This window comes from Cololabis saira, chromosome 18, assembly GCF_033807715.1.
Source record: "Cololabis saira isolate AMF1-May2022 chromosome 18, fColSai1.1, whole genome shotgun sequence".
Taxonomy (NCBI): domain Eukaryota; kingdom Metazoa; phylum Chordata; class Actinopteri; order Beloniformes; family Belonidae; genus Cololabis; species Cololabis saira.
In genome coordinates this window covers 23,211,907-23,233,567 of record NC_084604.1, presented here as the reverse complement: position 1 = coordinate 23,233,567, position 21,661 = coordinate 23,211,907, and the positions used below count along the sequence as shown (strand labels likewise).

At 39.1% G+C, this 21,661-nt stretch overlaps 1 protein-coding gene across 3 annotated transcripts in view; it reads right to left on the bottom strand.

Annotated features, from left to right (window-relative positions):
• The window catches only part of utrn (utrophin), a 191,240-nt gene that overhangs the window by 167,289 nt on the left and 2,290 nt on the right, over nucleotides 1-21,661 (bottom strand). The window contains exons 1-6 of one of the 3 annotated variants that reach the window (XM_061747081.1): nucleotides 15,067-15,138; nucleotides 6,842-6,903; nucleotides 6,447-6,539; nucleotides 4,127-4,204; nucleotides 1,284-1,376; nucleotides 621-793 (exon numbers count right to left, since the gene is read on the bottom strand). In XM_061747081.1, the coding sequence (XP_061603065.1) occupies nucleotides 621-793; nucleotides 1,284-1,376; nucleotides 4,127-4,204; nucleotides 6,447-6,539; nucleotides 6,842-6,903; nucleotides 15,067-15,100 (533 nt within the window). In that variant the 5' untranslated portion in view covers nucleotides 15,101-15,138. Of the gene's footprint in view, nucleotides 1-620; nucleotides 794-1,283; nucleotides 1,377-4,126; nucleotides 4,205-6,446; nucleotides 6,540-6,841; nucleotides 6,904-15,049; nucleotides 15,139-21,661 lie in introns of those variants that run through there. The other 2 variants (XM_061747082.1, XM_061747080.1) reach the window with 2 other exon arrangements.

Genomic DNA, 21,661 nt, shown 5'->3' with positions numbered 1-21,661 from the left:
AAGCCTAGGCCCAAGTCTAAACCAACACTGGCCTTTCTCATAGCTTGCAGCCCAGTGCGTGTTTGTGTGTGTCACCAGTAAAGACAAGAGGTTACATAAGGTGGGGTGGGGGGCACACCCCTGACACTTCCCCCAAACACTTTTTCACACACACAACAGCGTGAGCAAACAGTGACATGGCAGGCCTAAACAGGATAAGTCAAGTAATGTACACACACCCTGCAGATGCTGCTGACCTTCCAACACTTTTGCAGTTTCTTTGTCTTTGTCTCTCTCTCTCTCCATCTCACACACACACACACACACGTAAACACGCGCACGCGCACACGCACACGCACACGCACACACACAGACGACAATGAGAGGTTTCTACATAGCTTCCATTACTAAATTGTCCCCAGGATTCATGACAGCGGTTGGAGGAAGGGATTTGCACCGAGAGGCAAATCACCAGACAAACGCATCACATTCATGCAGGAAGTCTACAACAGTTAAAACAAACCTCAAATATGTGGGCACATAAAGCAGCTGTGTAACCATCTTCACAGGAAACAAAGCTTAAAAACAGTCCTAAGATAACTTGTTCCGGCAACCCCCAGGGTCCAGTGTTCTCTCCTCACCTGAAGTGGTGGAGGATGCCGTTAAGCGCCAGGCCATCGGCCCAGCTTGTTGTGAAATTCAGCACATTCACCTCTGGGTATGAGCGGGTGCACTGTCGTACCCAACTCAGCAAGATCTTTTCACTGTTGGTCTGCTGCAGATTGGACATGATATCCTTCATAATGTCTTTCACCTGCATGAACAGAGAGAAACCCTTACATATGGATATTTATTCTAGCAACATTTTCTATATCTGCCATTATCACACAAATAAAATGAGGTATTTTAATGAGTTCTGCATTAAATTAACCATTTTGTTAATATCCTAAGTAACTTAAACAGATGCTCAAATTGAATACGTTTTTTTTTTGAAACAACAGAAGACCAAACACATAATTGCATGTTCTTTACAGTGACTAAAGGGAGATCAGCAACTACAAACAATAATATTGCAATGAAAGTTGGTGAGAGCCTTTAAATTAAACAGCTGTTCAAAATTTCAGCAAGTCCAAGTGACAAAACACTGGATGAATAGCATGTTTGCACGAAAGCGGGCATGTGTGAAGAATGGATCCTGCATTTCCGTCATCAGTTTTTGTGATCCCGCTGGAATAGCAGCAGACAAAGAGTTAATAGAGCAAACATTAAATGAGAGTGTGTGTGCGTGTGTGGAAACTGCTGACCTGCCAGTGAAGGATGATACTCCAGATGAGGCCTAATGTCAGCTTGCGGTTCCCATCAACAATATCTGTTCCTCCTATGTTTACCAGATCCACCTAAAATAGATCAAAAAGGGGGCGATCCACGGTAGTGTTAATGCTGGATTTTTTCAGGTTTCATGTTTTTTGAAATAGAAAAACAATGCGGTTGATTATCTGCAAATACCAGTCTGTATCATATATGAACAAATATAAGCACATTCTTCCAATACATATGCATAGTATCTTTTTTCAGTGACTGAAAAACATCTTTTAAAATTATTAATTTACTACAAGTTGTTTGGCAATTACCCGTGGGCAGATTTGATGTGTTAAATCAGAAGAGCTTCCCTTTGAGAAAGAAACTGTGATGACAAATTAACATTCGATCTTCCTTTTGCAGCAGGATAAATAATATCACAGCTCCACATCTTGATGAGTGCTCGGTCGGTTACAGCTGAGTACCTCTAGACAGCATATTTCTGTCACATCATGTATTACCACTGCATTATACTTCTTTAGTGCAACCATTAAAATATGCATGTCAGACATTCATCCTGTAAAATGAGCTGATTACATATAAATATTCCGGAGGATCAGAGCACAGACTGGAAAATGAGGTCAAGTGTCTGGTCAAACTGCATAGTGACTTTCCGATATGCAGAGCTGACTTCATACTCATTTCCTGATCCAGTTGAGTCGTCCTGGCTTCTGTGCTGGTTTGTATCACAAACACCTGGCCTGAACAGTCATGTACAACCACATGCCTCATCTACCAAACTACAATATTGTTTACTGGAGACAAAAAGACTAGACAAATCTGTCCCTCCAATATTTATCAGGCTTGTTAGTCAACATGCAACGAAGTCAAAAATTACACAAACTCTGACTACTGTAAACCCTGCAGATTAAAAGGTTCTGAACATCTAACTGTGGTCAATTCTACATTTAAACATGCTTGACAGAAAGGTCAAGCATGTTTAAATGTAGAAATACAGATTCTATTTAGTAATTTCAGGATATCCTATACTTGTAGGGTGTCTTTAAGTTATCTTTCCAGTCAGGAAGCACAGGACAGACTAAGGGCCAAATCCACAAAAGGATTGCGCGGCTTTTGCGGCCGCTAAACCGGTGCAAATGAGACAAAAAGAGAGCGTCTAATTCACAAAGCACCCGCAAAGGGCGAATTGCACCACAAACTGCGCTGCCAAGCAAATAGTGTCATGGCGCGCCTGTGCCATTTGCATGCATGTAAATTAGGTAATATTCATACATTCGGCGCAAAATTGCCCCCTTTCTATGCAAATAAGCCTCATTGCAAAAAACGTCTAATTCACAAAGGCCAGCGCTATTTGCCACACACAAAAATAGTGGAGCAAATACCGTCTTTTCGAAGAGTGTATTAACTGCGCGCAAACTCACTCCTCACTCTGTTTCTCTCTCTCTTCAATATCATTCAAGCCTGTGTGATACTGAATGATTTTAAGGGTGAAATCTACAGTCAGACATGACTGTAGACAGTCAGATCAAGTGGGGTTGTGGACTTATCTCAGATTTTAAAATAAAAATAACAGGACGGAGCTCAGGATTCATCCATTCAGTAAGGGGCTGCTTTATTACAAACAATTCCACCATATAAAACATATAAATCTAGAATGTGTGTGTTTAACAGCTGACCTGGAGTCTCTAGTTTGTCCAAGACAAATTTCTCTCAAGAGAGACAATAAAGATTATCCTTATTATCCTCCTTATTATGACCTGTAGGTGTGTGTAGCAAAACACAGAACATGAATTACCGTCAGATCCTGATCTGCTCCGGATCCGGTGTTAATGAAGTGACCGGTGCTGTGCCTTGTGCGTAAATGCGCACAGCCTCTTAACATTTGAAATTTCTTTAGCTTATGTCATACATGCGAAATACTAGAGAAGTACAAATATGTGAAAGTTGAGGCTGTTGTGCTCTCTGCAGTTTTCATTATGGACCAATCTGTGTGCTGAAATATGGAGAACACTGGAAACAGCTCCGCTCACTTACTGTACTCAGAGAAGGGAAAATTGCACTCAGCTGCAAAACTTTATGGGCGTGTTTGCGCCGGCATATCATTAGAGCAAAATCTTTTGTGAATAGGACCTTAAAGCGGGGCAAATTGCGGGCGCAATTCACAGCGCTATTTGCGGGCGCAATCTATTCTTTGTGGATTTGGCCCTAAGAGTTTTGTTTTGTTTTGTTTTTTTTCCTGGCTCTTGCAGCAGTGAACCCAACAGGGTTTGCAAACAAGCTCCAGCCTCCGCTACTCCTGATGAGGGAGCCCTCCTTTAATATCCCACTGTTGAGGTCAAGATATTATGGTCAACTAGGACATAGGACAGGTGACTGGGACTAGGACCAGTGATGGAGTCAAGTATAACATTAACTTCCCAGGTAAACAAATGAAAACCTTAGCCCATATGAATATATCTGTGATTTTTGCACAATAGACAAAAATACTAATCAGTTTGCATCATCCATTCTTGAATAAATAAATGTAAACAGAATTAGCAAAGGAAGGAAAGAGACAAAATTGTGCAATCAGATAAAACAAAAACAGCACAGAACACATGATGTAAAAAGTAGAAAAAGGAGGAATTTCTGAAACAAAGAAAATATAAGATAATTATACAATTTAGTAGGATTACCCCTTATTGGTTTTGTTAAAAAAATAAAACTATTTTTGCTAAATAGCATAATACCACATGGTCAAAATCACCAAATGTACTCAGTCCAACAGCAGCCAAACAGCAGCAGATGAGACAAGAACATGAAAAACAGCTGAAAACACTGTACTCACATTGTTCTGATGCAGGACTTGAAGCACTCTGTTAACGTTATTGAGGGAGTGAACTCTGGTGGAACCTCGCTCTTTGGTCTGAGGAATAGAGAAAACGGGAAGAGATCACCTGAGAGATTGCTTAAACTTCTGTATTTAATAATGAAAATCAACTGTTTCTGCTTTTATTTACTTTGGTGACTCCTATTAATCTCTGCAAGTGCGAGCTGATAAAAAACTGAATACTGTATAATAATTACAGAAATCCATCTTAAATTAAAGCAATAGTATGTTTTTTTTATTCAGGTCAAAAACAGCACAAGGATTCAAAGCTACACTAAGGAAAAGTTCACACCATCCATTCATCACAGCCACTTCTCTATCAGCAGAGCCCACAGGCCAACTTATGGAAGGAATGGCATGATGAGCAACTGCCAAGTGGAAATCTTTTTTAAGTCCTCACGTACCTCAAATGCTCATTAGCACTCAATTATAGCATTAGTATTGCAGTATCAGAGTCTGTTTACGTGTGTGACAACATTTACGGCAGAGGGACAGTTGGCACCTCGTATGACTGCAGGTGCGAGAAAGATGATAGTGTTGAAGGAATGAGGCACGAAATAAAGAACAGCTCGCAGAATAGAAATGTGTCTACACAAGCAGAGCACACACAAGTAGAGGTCTGTTCATCAGTGATATCCTTTACTTGCCTTTTTTAACAACTCGTTTTGATATAGCATAAATTGGCTAAATTGCAGACAAAGTGTTAGTTTGACTATCTTATCTTTACTAATCAAAACATCTGGGAGAATATTGAAATATTGCAAGTGCTGTATAGCGATACTTAAATTAACAAAATGTTAGAATAGTATGACAACATCTACTGATGCAGAACTGACTCATTAAAAAACGACTGCCTTTAATTTTCACATTTCAGTTCAGCAAACTGTAAATTGCATCATCAGGGTGCTTGTGTAGCTGTAAGTGGGCACTCTCAAGTGTTGCAGCACCACTTGATGGTTATTGTCTAAGTCTGTCCCTTCATGATGCCTTTGTTAAATCAATAACCAAAATTTCAAATGTCCTTCCACTAGGTACACAAGAATGGTTTTCCAGATGGGTCAGGATTGACAAAGCTTTGTCGTTAATGCTACCAGTCTCTTTTGGTTTGTGAGAAACAGGCAGTGACCGTCTTGTAAGAGAGCTCTGCCTATGTTTATGGATTTTGGCCTTAATAGATTAAAGCCCTTGATATTCGGAAAGGATAGCTGCTACATACCATTCAATATAGAAGAGTAACTTATGTCAACAACCACAGAAATGCAGCGTATACCAGATTAACCCACTTATCTCTGCCACTTCTCTCCAGGCTTTACTTCTGGGGTTCATGTCATAATACGACCACAGAGTCTGGTCATATAAGATGGGCCAACTGCACATGGCAATAATCATTTTTTCCAACTTCTCTCCCATCCCTGTGTATGATTTGATTGGCTGGCATCTAGCCTGTATAGATACACAGTGACTGGCTGATGCATGTGCTAAAGTCTGAAAAGTTAAACTTTTCTCATTTTATGACGTGAATGAAACTTCCAAAGTCACAATTTTGTTCAGCAAAGCTTGAAGTCCGCCCATTTAAAGTTAATGAACAGCAACACTATTGACGCTTCTAATGCACATGTGTGAGCCTGTGCAATATTACACACAGTATTAGCATGAGGGAGCGGAAGACTGACTTAACTATCAATCAGGACTTTATGTGGCCTTTTTTTCTTTTTTTTATTAAATCGGCATAGGTCAGAATCTGACGTTCAATCATTTAAATAATTTAAACTGCATGCTGCTAAACATGTTACTTTCCCCCTTGTTTTATTCAATAAATCCAATTTTCAAATTTACTCACGAGATGTTTATCTAAGTAAAGCAGAAGTATGCAATTTAAATCTGCCTGTTATATATTTTTGAGTGGAGAGCAAAAAGAAAAAAAATTCAGAACAACATATCAACCAAAAGATAACAAAATAAAATACGTTATAAAATACTGCTCCCCTATAGCCTCACTGCTTGTTATATCCAAAACTCATTGGTCTTATCATCCTGGATTAAAATCAATAATTAAACATTGTTTTTTTTTTTCTTTGTCACATCCAAATGCAGATGATTTTTGTTAAACGTAATGTACCTCATCGTTTATAAGGGATCTTGATAATAGAATAGCGGACAAATATCTCCAGATGTTTTAATCTAAAGGCATCTTGTTGTGTAACAGTTTGGCATTTAGAGTGCAAATATATATATATATATAAATAAATAATATTTAGGAACACATGACCGAACTCACCAGGACAGTGCCAGTGAGACCCTCCAGTAGGTCCAGCAGTTTTCTGCCGTCTCTCAGCTCGGAGAACATATCTTTAATGGGCGTCTTTCCCGTCTGCCAGACGCAAACAACACAACCAGCATGTAAATTAAATACAATAGAAAACAGAACGTTGCTGACTACAACTGGAGCCAACAGCAATAATCCACTAACAAAGACTGACGGAGGGCACCATCAATGACGTTCATATACGTTTAGGGAGAAATGAAAAAAGTGCTACTCAATAGTCAATCTCAGCATTACCAACAGCCATCATAAACAGTAACATACATGACAAAATGTGCATTTTTTAATGCATTTTAATTAGTGAATTGGTGAAAACAATGAACATGACTGTATATAATGTTTCACAATACCTTGGAGAACTGTGCATTTAACCATTTGGTGAAGGTTTTCTGCTGGACTGCATCATGCTCATCTGTGGAAAAAGGAAAAGGTGGTTAGGGGGGAACAAAACAAAACAGGAATGGGCAGGAGATGTACCCAGTCTTATGAGGGATATTATAAAAGAACATTGTTAAGGTCAAATTCACCCTCACACTGGCATCCTGGTGAATAGTAATTGCAGGCTATTACAGCTTAAAAGGATTCAGATCAATTTGGCTAGAACATCAGAAAATTGCAGGAACAAAATGTAGAGGGGAAAGGCATTTACATAATGTGTCCAAAATGTCAAAAGATTAGTAGTGTCAGAAGTAAATCAGATACACCAAACTTAATTGCACATGTGCAACCCCTTGCCCATTTACTGTACATTGTTTCCCCCGAATCCAACTGTACACATTTTTCACATTCTCTTCCCACTTGACTCCCTCCTACTCTGCTGCTCCTTTATCCTCCAACATGGCTCTGAAATAAGGCCTCATTGTGTGTCAGACACAGAGTCAGCTGCTTTGATGTGCCTGAGCGATGGCTAGCTTTATTATCATGGCCATCTGTGTTTTGATATGAATATTCAATAAAGTAACTTCAGCTTGTTTTAAAAGGGCCTAAACTTAGGTTTGGTGATAAAATGTACGGTGAAAAACATTCATAAAGGATGACTGCAAATGTTCTGTTTAGCAATATTAGCTCTAAAGTAACAAAGAGTAAAAATAGGAGTAAACAGATCTAAAAGACATGCATTCACATCTGCTACTTCTATCTCTGACTCAGTAAAAGTTCAATGTAGGGCTGGAGAAGTGGTTAAAGTGTATGTGTCTATGACGATTTAAATGCCACAGTCATTCAAGGAGCTGCCGTGCAAATCGCCATGAACCAAGCCAAAGGTTAAAGGTTACGATCACCAGGGCCAGCAAGTCGTCGGCTCCTTTGTTTGGGATCTGCGGAGTGCGTGTTTGCAGCCGCCGGCTGGGTGAGAAGGGATATTAAAAACAAGAATGTACTGCAAGGCGAGGCCGGAGGTACTGTAGGGGTGTTAGAGGTGGACGAACTGGGTGGGATTAATAGTGTTGGTACAGAAAATACAAGACAAGTACAAAGACCTCCCATTTCAACTCAACATCAGAGATTCAAAGAAAAGGTTTCTTATTTGTAGTTGTTATACACAGATTGCTGCAGATTGTCCCTGACTTCCCCAGAGAAGTCAGGGGAGTCATGAAAATGAGATTACAGGGCGAGTTCAGTAGATGCACATCCAATTTCCAGTGTAATTTGATAAGTTTGACCTGACAAATCCAATTTTGGCATAGACTAATTTATCCACTATCAATTATAAATGTCATTCACCTATCTATTCATCCATCCACCTCTCTTATATACTGTACCTAAATACCTTCAATCCTATTCAGGACCACAGATGTCTGCTGGAGCTTATCCCAGCTGTCATCGGGTAAATGGACGGGTAACTTAAGCCAGGCTGCCAGCCTTTCACAGAGATAACTGCACATAGGGTCAATTTAAAATCACTTATTAGCACAACATGCATGTTTTTTGGACTGTGGGAAGAAGAGAGTATCTCGAAAAATATGGATATTTGGACCTTCTTTCATCCCTGTACAGCCATCATAAATAGCATGTTTTTAAGTGAACATTCAGCATTAAAATACATTCGTAGAATCTGAAACTGCAGCTGGTTACGGAGCTTTCTCTCTCCATCACATTTACTTCACAAACCTTGAAGTTTTGCTATTAGAAAAATGCTGCTGCAGTCACACTTAATATAACATCAAGCTGACATCAGATACCACAGTATTTGTTGCAAAACTGACAGCTGCTCTTGGACTGACTTTAAACATGTTGTGTATGTGCTATTGAACAAGACGAAACAGTTGTGCTAATGCAGCATCTGAGAAGTATCTGCTAATTGTTACTGCTTGTTTTGGATTCAGGTGATGTGTCAACATTTCTGAAATTTCTTCCCTCAAATGATCCACTCATGCCAGGGACTGCATCATTATTAGGTACCTCGTATAAGGGATAAGTGTTTGGAAGTTATATTTATATTACAACCAAAGCAACAGAGTAGCTTTTCTTGCCTCCACACTCATGTCCTTGCAAGCGTTTGTACCTTGCAGTGCTGCAGAACAAACTGGTTGGCCTCTCAGCTGCCGCATTTCTTTGGTGATTATGGTTAAGCACAAATATGAGATTGTGTGTGAAGTGAAAGGTAGGGCAAATAATTGTGGTTTGCTGTACAAGGTTGCTACTTTTGTACAAGGTGCTTAAAAAAAAAAAAAAAAAAACGCCAAATAGTGTTGCTTAAATCTCCACAAAAGTTAATTGTTTTGGATCGTTAACTAAAAAGACACAAAAAAAAAGTATACAATCTAATCTGTCTAATCCTAAGTATAGTACACCCGAGAGAATAGATCTATACTGCGAGAGTCGCTGAATGTATGTGGACACATGTTAACATTGCCAGGGGTTTACTACAAAGGGTTAACAGCGTGTAGGACACCCCAGTAATAGCAGTAAAAGATGAGAGATTTCTCAGTGCCTTATCAGCTCGGTCCCTGGTCAGAGTCAGTCTATCTAGAAATCAACTGGTTCCAGTCACCACCCAATAAATCAGTGCACTCCCTTTACCTTTCTTATCATTTTATTCATAATTTTATTTCATTTTATTTGTTAATTACCGTCTAATTATGTCTTGCCGCTTTTAATGTCGATGTAAAGCACTTTGAAGTACCTTGTGTTGAATTGGGCTATATAAATAAACTTGCCTTGCCTTGCCTACCTGGAAGTTGCTGCTCGGAGCCGAGGAAGCGGTCACACAAAAGCTCTGACAAAACCATCAAGACTTGGGCATTGTTGTTCTTAGTAATCAGACAAGCTATCAGAGTTAATACTAACAATACAAGGTGATGGCTATCCATGATGCTGCCAGTAAACGCCACAGCAGTGTGTTCACTGATACACGTGACCCTGATTTAATCAAACACAAACTAACAGAAAAGGTCATAAACAGTGTATTTCTTCTTCATCTGCATTTTGTTTTATCCCGAGCCATGTTGGATTTTAAATATGTGTACCATTCATTCTGGCCATTTTCAATAGACAATCAAAAAACATGACGATGACCAAAGAAGCTTTCGTGGAAACTTACGGTTGAATTATGAAGAAATGTACCCTCAACCAAATTTATATAGATCTCCAAAAGAAAAGTTATTCCTGAGTTGAGGCAAAACTTCGGGTGGATTACTGTTGCCAGTGATGTCTGAACCGGGTGAACGAAATAAACACAGCACAGACGAGTTTGTTTTTCGTTAGTTTTTTTAAGTTAAAGAATTTAATGGTCCCAAACTGTTTAAGTGAAGGTTGGAATACACAATAGTGCAGCTCTACTGTTTATTTAAAGCTGGCGTATACAGGCCATTACTGCAGATCATCAATGTATTGATGGATGGAGATGGATCATCAAAGCTAGAAAACCTAACAGTATCTTTTGGGTCACGTAAATCCAACAATTAAATATTTAAATCAAGTTCGGTCCTGTGGCCCATTATCCTATTTCTTATTTTTGATCTGAGCCTAAAATTAAAAAGTATGAAAATCATGCCCCTTTTTAATGTTTTGGGAGATCTGACGCAAAGACAAATAACAAAACAACAAATCACATTTTCATTTTTTGATTGTTGAAATATGAAAAACCAGGCTTTTTTTCAATTTTTAATGTTACATTAAAAAAATAAATTAAATGTCACTTTTAAATTTTTGATTGACAATTAAAAATAGAAAGAATAATGATACATGGATTGTGATGTTCCTCCGACTTTCAAGCAATAAACCCAAATTCAAAGAGGAAGTTTGAATATTTCCTACTAGATACTATATTTTATACTTCTGAGTTAAAATGGTACAGAACACATGCAGGGCAAATGGATGGGTGAGATTTTGTGGTAGAGATTTTGTGACAAAACAAGAAGAGTCTCACTGCCTTGACTGTATGTATGTCTTTTAAGACCTTTGATTGAGTGTTTTAAAAAACAGAAAAATGTGTATGTTGTGGTTTTCGCTTACATTTAAACCACTTTCAATAATAATTTACAACCATTTTCTCTAAGCCGATACCGGGAACAAGAAAGGGATTGTGATTGAGAAATCAATCACAGCATTATTAACAAAGCGCAGGTCCAATAAAGGAGTTCCAGGGGAGCATAAAATGACAGTATATAAACTACAGCAGAGGAGGTAAATAAAAGGGCAACTACAAAAAGTGTAGAAAAAAGACCGACTGACCACAAAACAAGAAACAGAGGGATTAAAGAAAAAAATATGCAAGAGGTGCAGGGCAGGTGCAGTTACAAGTATGCTCTGCATGCAATATCAGTTCACCTTTTTTATCAAAAGCCTCATATGGCAGCCTCCTGTACTTAGTTCTTTATCAGCACCCTGTTGGGGCCTCTGAAGTCTCTGAGGAGAACATCCCTGTAGACTCTCCACCTTGCTGTCTTGGCAGGACAATAAACCTGATTCATAAACACTGCTCCCTCTCAACCTGTCTGCTGCTGCTACTCACCAGAGCACAGGAATGTCTATCTGGAGGACAGATCAAAGCAGCAGCAAGGTTGTGTGTCTGTGAACGTGTTCAAGAGTGTGTGTCTGCTTGAGAAAGGGATGAAAAAATAAAATAAATAAATAAAGCCATTTATTCCCTTGACAAAATGGTGTCTGTGCACTACTACATTACAAGTGTAGCATAATGTTAACACACCAGTTCACAGGTCAGGTGATATGGTAACCACACGTGTGTAGGTGTGTATGTGTGAGTGAGTGAGAGAGAGATATTAAACATCAATAACCCCACATGCAGACTAAGGACAAGAACAAGCTAAATTTCGAGCAATTTCGTGCCTTCCTCACAGACAATACTAACAAAATGATGTACCACAATTAAGTAAGACGATAACCATCCACAACATAAGAGTTAAGAAGTGATAACACTGTTCATATCATCACAGTTAATTTAGTGCAGTCAGTGAGTATTATTATGAAAGCTGTTCAGAAGAATGTCTAATAACCCAGGCAATCAAACCCTCTACTGAACTGCTAACGTACATTGATTCAAAAGAGAACGGATGTCATCTCTGGGGTTATCTAGAGTCTTTGTTTGACTGATGGGTAAAATTAAGTTAGAGTCTGATACACGTTAGAAAAAAGTAGTTCCTCTGAGATCACAAAACAGCTACTTAATGCATGACGTGTGAGATTTTATATCTTACTACTTTCCAGGAAAGTTTTGAGTCGGGTTCACAGAAAAAAAAAAAAAAAACAGAGAGACTTAGACAAAAGCTTTCCAAATGTCAATGCTTTGTGTGGATTATCACCTTGCAATAAAACGAAACAGCCTGTTTAAGGGAGCACAAAATTATTTTGTGCAGGTATTTTGTGCAGTTCTGCTTTTGGTCTTCAGGTTACTCTTCTTCTGTCTCTTGCTTGGTCACCTATTTGTTACTTGAGTCAATTAGTCACTTTTGGTATCATCTCCACTGCAGTTTCTGGCAAGTAAATTTCATCACTACTGAAGTGTGATCTTATGCTGTAAAAGGTGATGACCAGAATGGTAATCCAAAATTGCTCTGGGATGGGAAACTGTAAGAGCTAGACTACATTTCCTGAAAGTGATCAAATATTCCCATTAAATTCAATTTAACTTCATATTTTAATCTGGGAAAAAAAAGACTCCTTTGTGCTGCTTTGAATAACAATTTGATTTCTTAATGCATTTCATAAGTGCTGTATTTAACCGGGGTCGTCGTGTCATCCTGACATGGTGCATGGCATGGTAATCATTAAAAAGAGAAAAATCCCTTGAACCATGTCTCTTTGTATAGACAATCAATCAAAATGTAGTGCCGTAAGTGTCTGCAATCCTTTTATCCACATACAATCCTTTTCTACTGCTATTTACTGTAAATCAGTGAATGGAAATCATCATCCACATTCTTTAGTTAAACTGATGTGTAAAATTGCCTTATTTCTGGATGCAAGTTTTCCCTGAAAAACAGAATATTTATAGGTCATCTAATCATATGATGGAGACATCAGGCCAGTGAGTAGAAATCAACAGACTACACAAGCACAGTGAAGTAAGAGTCACAGGCACATGTTTGCTCAATAAATGTTCAACCCTTGTTAAATAAGCAGTCAGCATGTTTCAGATAACCAACTCATACATACACAAACACCAGTTCTCAATTAAGTCCTCTTACAGCTGACTGATTCCAATAAAAATCCCAGTATAATGTGTAAATGGGTGAATTTACTCGCACCACAGCAACAACTTCTCAGTTTTTAACATTGTTCAAATCAATTGTTTTTAAAAACTGTAACAAATGCAAGTAAATAAATAAAATGAAAAAAAAAACATTAAATAAAGCAGTTTTTCAAAATGTGACCAACAATCAGACTGGTCTCATTTGCTTGAACTCATCTTGGCTAATATTATATAAACCAAAAGATACACATGATCCTAAAAGCAGCCAGCTGAGAACACAGAGCAGATTCATAAAAAAAGGGAACACGTGTCTCCTTCCGTCACACAGGTGGAAAGCTTGTGACTACACAGGAGGGACGAGAGGGGCAAACCAGTGGGGGGCAATGAGGTGAAAATCAAACAAACCATCAGGGTTTCCACGACAGCGCCACACAGAACACAGCGGAACTCAGAGCTTAGACAAACAGGAATATTTACTAAGTTTGCTGCACCAGTGAGTCCCTGTTATTTTTAGTTCATTTTTAATTAACATTTAAAACGTATCTTTTGTCTGAGATATTCCAAGTCAGAGTGATATTCGCGCTCCAGAACTCCTGTTTGGACACTGAATGAGTACAGTTAGTACAACTTTACGTCTCCAGTACTTTCTGATGTAAAAAAAAAATTAAATAAAAAAAAAATTTACATTTTAGGCAAACCAAGTTTTTATTATTTTTTTGCAAATAACACACAATTTCAAATAACTGGCAAATATAAACATACTCTAACGTCAGTGAATGCATAGTGGGCGAAGAAGCTTCAAGAAATACGTTTTTGGCTTAGGTATTAACTTCAATGTTTCACTCGTCGTACAAGCACCTCTGGAGGGAATGTCAGCTGTTCACTTTCTTGTCTTTCAGAAAGGCACCACCCACAGGCAACTGAAAGGAGCTAATCTATATATAGGACATACACTTATTCCTCTCACAACCTAACAGGTAGATTTTCTCGTCAGTCAGTGTTCACTTCTCAACTTAGATACCAAGACCCTCAGATGAATACATACAAAAAGCAAAAGCAAATAAATATAAAGAACAAACATACTCTATTTGTTTGACGGAAATGTGTTATTTTGACTCTGAGCTTGAGAAGAATGCATAGAATTCCTATAATTTCCCCCACATGCTTCCCTCTTTCCCCCGGTTTGTCACTTGTCTAAGCTTGTCCAGGCCAGTGCCGCCTTGTTGACATTACCCATGCCATGATCTGGGAATTTGTAGGGAAAACACTCCAAGCGTCCAGAGAGATTAGCGCATATCCCATCTTACCACCTTCAAAAACAGCCCTGTGGTCTGCGTAAAGAGTCGCCGTAATTAGGGGTGAATGAAAACACAGAGGTGAAGGGTGCTGGAATTTAGTTCAGTCAGAAAAGCTGTGTGGTGACGTAAACTGTAAATCACTGGTTCAGTTTGTGAGAACGTGGAAACTGTAAATGTAAATGTATGTCTAATGTCATCTCCAAACATTTGAATCACATCAGTCCAGTCTTGGGAATCTTTTTTGGATGCAAAAAAAGAAATAAAGATTTTGGTTTTTGCTATTAAGAGAGTTTGGATTGTCACATGCCCGTCAACAAAGAAACTACAAGAACAAATATGTTCCATTATTTCCATCTCTATACAAATGACATGTCCAAAAAGCTCCTTTAAGAGTGAAGTGTTCACCTGAGAGATAATCCTGGTAAAGTTTGGTAAAGTTTTAATGCATTTACGGTAGTATTAAATGCACTGGAAAGCACAAATCTAACTTACACACTCAAACAAGCTACTTAAAAGCTTACAAACAACAATTTATTTGACACCAATATTCCAGTTAGAGTCTATCATGCCTGTGGCACTGCTATCCGCAACAAAACTTGTTATCCTACCTGTCAAAAGTTCCTACCTCTGAGTTTGAGCCCATGCTGCAGCTCTGCCATCTTTTATCATTAGCTGCCAAACACCGACAGAGTTCAAATAAAAAACACAAGATGAGATAGTCCTAGAGAATCTGCACAAAGCAGTTGTTGGTATTCCTGTGTCCCTGTCCTCCTCTCCCTCTTTGCCTCCAACACTCCTTGACCAGAGAAGGAGGAAAAGATCAGAAAAATGCAGCGGCAGGGGGAAGAGGGGAGGGAAAAGGGGGACACCGCCAATGAAAGGGAAAGGGAATGGAAATGGAGCTGTGCAGAACCTGACAGGGCAAGCCAAGAGTGGGATAGGGGCTGTGCACGGATAAACAGTCTGGCACCATCTCAGCTGTTGTTAGTGAAAGATGAGGAACGAAGATATTCAGAATATCAGCACAGATTGGAAAACAATGAAGAAAAAAAAAAACACAAGACATGATGACAGGTTCAAACAAGGTGATGTGGCCGTGGCCTTAAACAGCTGAATGGTTGGAGCAAAAGTTATGTTCCCTGCACGACGGCGAAGAGTTAAAGACGGTAAAATGTGATGAAGTTAGTGCAGTGATTAGGAGGGGTCCATCAAAATGAGAAATCTCAGAGTGATTAAGAGGATATGTAGGTAAATTCAACTAGACCCACACCATTAGGTGGTGTCTGGTGTGTAAGAAATCATTTTATGATTCAAAATAATAGTTGCACTTGATCGAAAATTATATTAGAGGGTTGCTCCATTTTAAAAACAAATAAGATCCAGCTTGCTTGAGAAAAACTATCGCGCCGCCACCACAAAAACATTTATATCCACTACACATTCAACCTCAGGACATTTGACTTACTTCTCCATCTTTCTTAACAGAGTGGGAACCTATTGTCAATATTATAAAAGTGAGAAAGCCGTCTGTAAAGATATGACTCAATATAGATCAACACAACGCTTCTGTAGTATGATGTTCGACTGGCGACAGAAAGCAACAAGTACCCCAGAAACGCGTGAGATTCAGGGAAGCATGACCACAGAAATTATTACGTATGCACAATTTTTTTTAAAAGAAAGCCATAGAGATTCACAGTGGCAGTTGTAAATAAACATAAAAGAAAAAAGTACAATGAAATGCTGGAAAGTTTAGTCTGACTTCTCAATAAATGAAATCAACCCTTACCCAGTTCGAGAGAGTATTCAAGTTTTCCCTTCCTTCCGAAAAAGCTACGCTTCCTCCTCGACATCCATTTACTCAAATTCATGACAGAAAGCAGGTACTTTGAACATACAAGCGAGAAAAAGGGGAAAAGAAAGAAAGAAATTGTCAACAACAAAACCGGAACAGGAAGACAAGGTGGTGGTAGTGGGTGAGTGAGAGAGACATGCAAAAGAAAGAGGAAGTAGATAAGTGAGAACGTTTATCGAGCATCCTGGGTGGGTTTATTTTATTTGGGTTGCCGGGCCAGTGTGCCTGATGTGACGTCATGCAGATACACACAGGAACAGAAGGGTGAGAAGAGTGAATGGGGAAAAGCTTTTATTCTGCCAAAACCTAAAAGGTGTTTGTGTGCTACAAGCAACATCTAAAAAAAAAAATCATGGTTGCCGAACAGCAACCTTTTCAGCTAAAGTTGCATAAAAGTGAAACTTATAACAGTCGAAAACAGATGCAAGCATTTACAGGAGAACTAAATAGTAACAGTTGTGATGTGGCTTCAGTTTCAGGTCTGTGATCTGGTGCAGCAGAACAGGAAATAGGCTCAAGTCCATTTGCTTATTGATCCATATTCAGTCAATGAGGAGCAACAGAACAAACAGTCCTTTTCCCAAATAGAGAGGGTGAAATGGAGGGTAAAAATCCATGTTCCTGTGTTCTGATTTGTGTTTTGCCCTTGTTTCACAAAGAGGAAGCAAAGGAGGGATCCTCATCCCACCCATGACCAACTTCCAGAGTCTGACGAATGATGAAATGATTTGGGCGTGGCTGATGCTGGGAGTGAATAAAGGAATTAAAGAGACTGAAGGAAACTTTCCATCGCATTGGCCTGAGACAGGTGTTGTCCTCTGACAGTCACGCACCAGTCTGACAACATCCGTCATCAACCTGCATGAACAGGGCTGCAGAGCAAGCACATAAACACTAGCGTAAAGATCCCACTCCCACACATATGTACAATTATGGAGGATTATGATTATCCCTCAAACCTTCTACTTCAACAAAAGTTTTAATTTTCAAGCCTCATCACAAACACTGTTTGAACTTTCATGACAATCAGAGCTCCATATTAACATAGTATTGAGTAATAACTAGTATAAATTATTGATGAAAAGTGTGGGCGATGGAAAACGAATATCCTTACGTACATACAAATTTCTCTGGACTAGAAAGGCACCAATGTGCACTTTTCCTAACCAGTTCAGATATTACATACACACGCTTTAATGTGTTGTTGGAGAAGGTCACATCAGTGGGTGGGAATGATCTCCTGAAGAGGAAATTCCCTTAACCAATAATGTGGACAAAACCGCACCATCTTCAAGCGGCAGAGTTGATAAAGGGATTCGATCCCTTCCAGTTATTTAGTCAAATACCATTGTGGCTTTTAAGGGTTCATTCAAACGCTCTCAATATCAGTGTTGTCTTATTTTAGAAAACTGTCATGTGAGGGGTCAGAAGGTAGATTGGGAAACATGCTTTTGTGGCCCTAATGAACTCGGAGAAGTGTGGGGGATTTAAACTAAAAAGGCTTGATATAAAACGGGGAGATTCACGAGGAGGAGGAGACTGGTCTCACAGACATAAGAGCACACAAGGCAGATCACTTTCTTCCATTTTCAAGGTTCTTCTGAGGAGTTTAAATATCATCTGAGCTGGGCGGAGTGCCTGTACAGTGCTTCCACATGGACCAAAGACGCAGTCCCACAGAAAAGCCACACCCAGGGGAGATGTTTTGGCCAGTGTTTCCATTCCCATATTTGCAGCCGGGACTTTGCAGAACTTTCCTCCCACTTCCCAGGGAAACAGACTCATCCAAACAAGAGATTAAGCATCATATGCCAAATCAGAAAACAAAAAACAAAGTTCATTACATTTCATCAAGAGGTCTACAGCTCCTCTGTTTTAAGCTATGTTGCATCAATACCATCTATAACTTACTTGATCCGAGTTAAAACAGTTTTATACTCCAGAAAGCCTTAATTCTTTAAGAGTGACCTCCCAACTTTCAATCCCCTTTCTCACAGGCACATACACAGCAGCTGAAGTATTTCCAAGCGCTTGTTACGCCCTGCTGCAACAGACGAAGGCTAGAATTAAGGCTCTGTGACAAGTAGCCGAGCTAGTATGGTGACAAATGACACGCCCTCAGTTTGGCAACACATTTTCGTCATTTTACAGACAACAATATTTCTGGCTGTATGCTGCACGTCACACCCAAAGATACTATCTAAGCAGATGGCCCTGCGTGTTGCTCAGCAAGTTCAGCATCTCATTTCAATGACGCATCTTAAAAAGTGAAAAGAGCATTACCGTAATTTCTTTTAATTAATATAGGTGACCCATTACAAAGTTGTACATGATGATTAAACTGTGAGAAATCTTCCAAATCTGTAAACCACTGCTTAAGAGTGAAACAATGAGCCACACCGTATTAAAAGCACAGAAGAAAAATGTCTCACGTCATGTATCCAGCTGTAAGCGTGAAATTCTGACAGGTCTGCTCCACAGCAGAGATTTAAAGTGACAACTCAAGAGAGACAGGAAAAAGAAAAGCAGTCTGGATGTTCAGTATTGAGTAATGGATGTTAAGTAACAGCGTCTGCTGCTGTGGATCTGACCTTTTACTCTTGTTTAAACTATGAGCAGAGGAAAAGGAAAGCACCCAGGCCCAAAGAAATATAGGTAAAACCACAAGAGGTTAGACGATAATCCAACAGACACTTAGGTCAAGATAAGGTAGGCATTTGCAATTTTTAATAAATATTGCTTGAAGGTTTTATCATAAGTTGTTTAATCATTCAGTCTAATAAAGTTGAAGCACAAATGAAGATATCTATCATAAATTATCTTAGTTTAAGTAATGTAGTGACAGAGTAAAATAAAAGTCCAGTCGAAGAGGTAATTTCTTTCCAGATCAGAGATTAAGCTCAACTAGAAGATCCACCTCATTTCACTGACACACTTTTCCACTCTCACTGACTTCAGATTATACCCATTCATAGTTTACAAAAAAACACCTGAGAGCAAGTTTGAAGTTACGATTTCAAAGTTTCAAAAAGTCCAATCAAACTAAGCTGGGCAACAGCTGCTTTTCCTGGAAAACACGCGTTTATGACAATAGACAAGTCAATCTTTCTTTTAGTGCAACAAGCCCTGAGCATAATAATTTATAACACTAAGAATTATTTTAATTTTAACATCTACAACATTTCCTCTAAACTGACAGCCAGTGAGTTACAACTGCACCTAATATTATCCATTCATAACTGATTTTTTTAAATCCTTTAGGTCAAGCAATACAAATGAATGATCCACAAAAAACACTATTGGCTAGTAATTAAAAATGTTTTTAAAAAGGACCCATGAGAGGCATGTTAGCAAGAGGGTCATCTCTGCTCCATGTACTTTCATACTCTACAACTATTTTCCCCTATTTTTTAACAAAGACCTTTCACTCTGATCCACTTATGAATTTCACAGCAATTTTATATACACACTCCTGCCGATACCGCAGTTGAGTTTTCACAAGAGCAGTGGTTTCAAAATGGAACAAACGCCAGCTAAAATTACTTACATGAAGCTACGAAATAGCAGAATGTGCTCATTGAGTATCTGGATGAGCGGTGCACATTTTCCTTAATGCCCATAATTATGACCAAAACATCAAAAAAAAGAGAGAGTTGGTGAGAGAGCAAATGCTGCAAAAGCTGAGTATAAACTACTCTGCTTTTCAAACATGCCCACGTGGTGGTCGGCATGGAGATCGCATAAACAGCGAGTCTAATGGGTCTCGGCTCAGCTGTGAAAACATCCCTCCACCTGGCCACCACACACATCACGCATTCACCGGCCTGTCAGTGGCTTCTCACAGACTACGCTGCAGCTCCACATGGGCTGCAAATCTATCGCTTTTCTCACCAAGTAGCTACTTGCCTCCATGTCAGACACTTGACGCCACAGCAAACAAACTCAGCTTTATCTAGATGCCACAGAATCAATTTTAACAATCAGCCTCTGTAGTGTAAAGGAGGTGTAAGAATGCTGGGATTTAAACCTACAAAGTGTGTGAAAGCAGTGCATGTCCCAGCGGTCCTTTTTTCCTTATTTCTTAAGCTCATAGCCGTCTCGCCTTCTGTATACATTCTGAATTATAAAAACAGCACAACACCTAATTTCAGCCACATTTCTGTAAGCCCACTAACTCCACCTAACACCACCTCAACAGGACGGTAAACAATGGCCGGGTGAAAGCATAAACATACTTGGCTGTGTTTTGTGAATTATTTTCTGGTGCTGCTACAAAACAGTCTGAATTTTCAACATTAGTTTCGGAGTTGCTAAGGCAACCTGAACATATGCAAGGAAAGCCTTGTGGTCGGAGAAAAACGCTGTAAATTACAAACTCCACCGGCGCAGTGGAATTCCTGGCACGGATTCTGCCAGTGCTCTGAGGTTGGGTGGGCCAGGAAAGCTGGCACATGGACAAGCCTGTTTTTTTTTTGCTGTGTTTGATTGTTGAGAGACAGCAGCAGTTGGACGGAGGGTTAGCTGAATTGGTACCCAGGACATCAAAAAAGTGCATATGCTTTTAAGTTTTTTTTCTATTTTCAATGCAAACTTTAAAACAGGATTTAATGTTTTCTGACTCAATTTAAATGCAGCGCATATTAAAAAAAAAAAAAAAAAAGCATCAAATCCTAACCAATAAGAGAATTTCCGCCATCACTACCACTTTAAACACCAGGGAGAAGACTAAATTGTTACTATGGAAACTCATGCAGACAGACTGATGGTGTTTGGACTCTGGACACACATATCCTCACTTGTGAGTCACATTGTGGATACAATTCAAGCTTTTCAAATATCAACCAACATTTCATGATTATGTTCCACCCAGAACTGCTTCTACAATGAGACATAGCTCCCAATCTTTTTCGCCTGAAACATAAGAATTTACTATAAAATCCAAATTAAAAAAAAAAAAAAAAATGCACCCATATGAGTGTTTGACTACTCCACTAAAGACAAAGGCTTGTGATTTCCACTTTTCCCAGTCAGTCCCTTATCATCCCATAATCCCATCCTTACTCAAGTGCACAACTCAAAAAGCCAGCAATTTCATCTTTGAATAGACAGACACACAATAGCTGGCTATTTATTACTTTAAATTGCCATGAATTACTGTACGTGTTCAACTAAGGCACTCCTCTCATCAGATCATCAACTTGTTTGTGTGTGTCCCTCTCTGCGAGGGTGGCATTTACCAAAAAAAATTAACCAATGAAATAGAACAAACACAGAAAGAAAGAAGAGACTGGGTGTGGCTCTCTAAATCCATCCCTGCATTCCTGCCTTCCCTTTTTCACAACTGTCACCATCTGCCTTCCCTGCT